General features: G+C 51.6%; 1 protein-coding gene across 1 annotated transcript in view; it reads right to left on the bottom strand.

Annotated features, from left to right (window-relative positions):
* KY (kyphoscoliosis peptidase) overlaps nt 1-3,289 on the bottom strand; it is a 47,038-nt gene extending 43,749 nt beyond the window's left edge. The window contains exons 1-2 of the mRNA XM_010858307.1: nt 3,239-3,289; nt 2,090-2,171 (exon numbers count right to left, since the gene is read on the bottom strand). Of these exons, the coding sequence (XP_010856609.1) occupies nt 2,090-2,171; nt 3,239-3,289 (133 nt within the window). The remainder of the gene's footprint in view (nt 1-2,089; nt 2,172-3,238) is intronic.
* Between the last annotated feature and the right edge of the window lie 796 nt (nt 3,290-4,085).

The following is a 4,085-nucleotide window of genomic DNA, read 5'->3' as shown; positions in this document are numbered from 1 at the left end:
GAGACAGTCCGCAGAAGATCTCAGAAAGCCGCGACAAATACAGAAACCGCACAGTGCTGTCAACGGGGAGAGTCAGTGCAGTAAAAGAGAAACGGCAAGGGGGCTTCAGATTCCATTGCAAGATGTGGCGGAATTGGCCGAGTTTTGCCCTTGGCACCACTCTTTCCCCGAGTGAGCTTGGAGGTTGACAGCTCCCTCCGTTAGAGGGAGATGTGTAGGATGTTGAGGTCAGGACCCCTGCCCCATATGGCCCCACAAGAACTTGGAACTTGCCCACTGGACATCAGCCTAACCGTCCTCTCTGGCCTGAAGTGAAAGTCTTAACATCTCTGTACCTTCTAGAAGCCTGGCTCTAGCCCTATTGGCAGAGGGGAGGGGGAGAGGAGGAGGCTGGGTGCAGGGAGCAGCCTGCTTGGGCCACGGTCAGGGAGCTGGACCTGAAGGCCCGTCTATTTTTAGCGAGGCCGGGCCTGCCCAGCCAGTAGCACCGCCGGCCTTTGGCTCTGGGACTCAGGAGTGTTTACAGCGCATCTGCTTGGTAGCCTTTGGCACTGTGGGCCTACCTGGCTGGGGCCAGACCCTAACTTGACTTTCCACCATTAAGAAATCCCATGCCGCTGGAGGCCTTTGCTCTGGGACCCTCTTTGCTGTGGAGCTGAGTGACCCCACCTTGCACCATGGTCCCTGGAAGCTCCCCCACCTCTTGGAGGCAGACCCTATGGCCCAGGCCTGGGTTCTACACTTGCTGCCCCTGTTCCCTTGGAAAAGCCACTTCCCCTGCATTTGGTCACCTGTGCCATGGGCATAATTCAGACCCTCACTAGGCTGCTGTGACAGTGATGTGTGGATGAAGTGCCTGATGCATCATAAGTGGTCTTCAAGTGGTAGCTGTCATTCTTCGCTCATTCTAAGGATGAGGAAAGGGACAGGTGAAGTGGCAAGTCAATAATAGAGCTGGGGTCACACAGCTGAACCTCAGACTCAGAAACTCTTTCCCTGTTGACTGTGGCTCACAATGCCGTCACCTCGTTGCATCACTGCCGCCCCCTTGCCCACTGAGCAGCCAATGAAAGGAGCAGTCACTGGCTTCCAGCAGTACTGACTGGAGGCTGGAGAGGGCTCAGCATGGAGCCAGTAAAGGTGGTAATTCCCAAGGCAGTTTCCTTATGCAGGGAACCCTGTCCTTCCCTGTCCCGTCTGTATGTGTGCATGTTCACACACACACATGCGCGCACGCACACACACACACGCACATACACGGCTGGGAGGCTGGCTGAGCCAGATGACCAGGGAAGTAAGAACTATGGTTTATTCAGCGTCACCCCATCCTTGGGGCTAAGGCCTTTGAGGGTGCAGATCCCAGCAAAAGCTCCTGGACAGCACCTGAATGGGGGTGGCTGGGGAGGGCAGGGAGCTGAAGCCCCTCACCAGACATTGCATTCTCATTCCCACACTCACTTGCCTGCTGGGAGTGTCATCTTTAGGAACTCACTCACCGTGACTTGCCTTCCACCATAACTTGCCTTTATAGAAGGGGGTGATGACCTGGAGGTGGGTGGGGGTTGGCCAGTCAGCTCCAGGAAGATGGTCTGGGGCCCCCTGCCTCTCTAGGTTACCTGAGAATAGATTCTTTGGGGAGGGCTTCTCCCACATGGTTCGATGCACATTTGGGGCAAGAGAACTCTTTGTTGTAGGGGGATGTCCTGTGCATTGTAGGGTATTTGGCAGCATCCCTGAGATTTACCTACCAGAGGCCAGGAGCACTCACATCCCACTTGTGACACCCAGAACATTTCCAGACATTGACGTATGTTTCTTGGGAAACAAAAATGCAGTGAAAACACTGGCGGAAACCCGTAAAAATAGAGGCTGCGTTGCCTTGACTGCTTTGAGAGATGCTGCTGCTTCTGGATCTTGACGCTGCCCAAACCCTGGACCCATTCTGCAGAGGCTCCCACCCACAGCCCCCAGTCCAGCAGCTGGCTTTCTGAAGCCCGCAGAACTACTTCCTTCCAGGAGCAGGAGCAGAAAGAAGAGATGCCTTCATCACCCCACCCTTCCCCTATCCCTGGTCTCTGGTGACCCATACCTCCATCTAGAGCCTCATCAGTTTTGGGCCGAGAGGGAGACACCACAGGGAAGATGGTGTGGATGAGGGCATTTGGATGTATCTGGAAAGGGGAAGGGAAAGCAAGAGTGAAGACTGAGGCCATGAGTTATCAGTCAGAGGGTCTATCTCTATGCTCAAAATCCCCCTCCAGTTGTTCCCACAACCAGAGGAACAAAGAACAGACACAGCCTGTGATTGACACCCTGGTCCAACCTCCTTCTGCAGACCCATGCCTTCCTCTTCTCCTGCCAACCCATACATGCTGCAGCCAGGACCATGTAACTGCTCCCCAAGCACATCTGTCTTGTCTGCTTCCTGGCTTTGGTCCACATTCTAGCTCCTCCATCCTGCCACCATCTTCAACAACATGGATTCAAGGACCTCTGTATTTTGACCCAACTAATTAGTCTACACCCTTGTCTTAGGATCTGACAAGCCAGGGGATATCTCCATTCTAGGTCAGAACTTTAATTATTTGAATCACAATGAGTTGGAAATTTCAGGATTCCAAAAGTCAAAAAGCAGTCAGATGACTGTATTTTGCCTTTATCCTTGTCATGTTTAATACCCAGACAAGTCCAGCTGTCACCCACACTGTGTTCACCCCTTTCTTGAAGGGGAAATTCATCAGCCGAATGGTTCTGAGCCCTCTGCTGATTTTGCAAGATGGTGGGGGGTGGTGGACGGGAGGAGGCTTGCTCTTGCCAGAAGAGAATATGCTCCAACTCATAATATTGTTTTTCCTCAGAAATAGTAGTTCCCCAGGGACCACCTAACTCTTACCTCTCTAGGTATTCCAGGAGACAAGTTCCCCCCTTTTCTATAGAGACCTAATAGGGAAGCCAACCCTTGAAAGGCTCTTAGCAGGCAATCTGTAGACACAGCATGCTTTTCTCCACTGGTACAGTAGGGAAGGGGCACACAGAGCGTGGGATGACTCAGTGAAGAGCAGAGACCAGGTCCCCACCTCTTAACACTCTCTCTTCCCTGGAGATGGGCAAACCATTACATGGGGGATTAGACATCTTTCCCAGAGACTTTTTCTACAGCAGGTGTGGGCTTCTCCAGGAGTCTTGACCAACCTGGCTTGGTTCGTTTCTGCTTCTAAATGTTTATTTTTGCTTTCACTTCTTCCTGGAAGACCTCTTTGGACCTTCCTGGCAAGTACAGTTTCGCCATCCTTCAAGGCCTGACACCAGCCCTCACCTCCACCAGGAAGCCTTCCTGGTCACCCTAGCTCCTGGAGCTCCTAAAGGATGCCAGCTCTCTGATGCTTCTCTATGTCCATTCCAATGGTTAACATTGGAAGATTTCCCCAGCTCTGGTCCCATGCTCATCAAATTTAGAAAAGCTGTCAATTCCCATGGGAGCAGTTATGTCAGGAAAATGTATGTTTCCATACTACCTCCTAGCCAGGTGACCTTGGGCAACATACTTAACCTCTCTGATCTTCAGTTTTCCTCATCTGTCAAATGGGTGAGGGTGTTGCTAGCATTAAGTGAAATAAAATGCTCAGCAATAGCTTAATTAAACCTATAGCAGCTGCCTGCATTCCGGTCAGACTCCAGTCTGGTTCCTGGTCTGAGGAGGCTCTTGTGGACGTGTTTCCACAGTTGGGAAGGGGAGGAACAGAAGAAACCGGAGGGTCAAAGACCCTCTTGTGGAGCAGAAAGTTGCCTTCCCTCCTGTGTCACTGTTCTTTGTTGCTATTCTGCCATTGCAGAGAAACTCAGTGAGCCCCAGAATCCATTTTTTGCAGAACTGACATCAGATCTGTGCAGCAGAGTGTGGTTCAACACAACTCTCCTTCCTTCCCACCCCCTGTACTCTATGAACACTGAGTGAATCCAGTGGGAAGTGCCTCTGTATCATGTCCATTTTATGAGTCAGTTCTTTGCATCAGATGGCCAAAGTATTGGAGTTTCAGCTTCAGCATCAGTCCTTCCAATGAATATTCAGGACTGATTTCCTTTCG

Source organism: Bison bison, unplaced genomic scaffold, assembly GCF_000754665.1.
Source record: "Bison bison bison isolate TAMUID 2011002044 unplaced genomic scaffold, Bison_UMD1.0 scf7180017864384, whole genome shotgun sequence".
In the NCBI taxonomy this organism is placed as follows: domain Eukaryota; kingdom Metazoa; phylum Chordata; class Mammalia; order Artiodactyla; family Bovidae; genus Bison; species Bison bison.
This window is presented reverse-complemented; position numbering and strand designations above follow the sequence as displayed.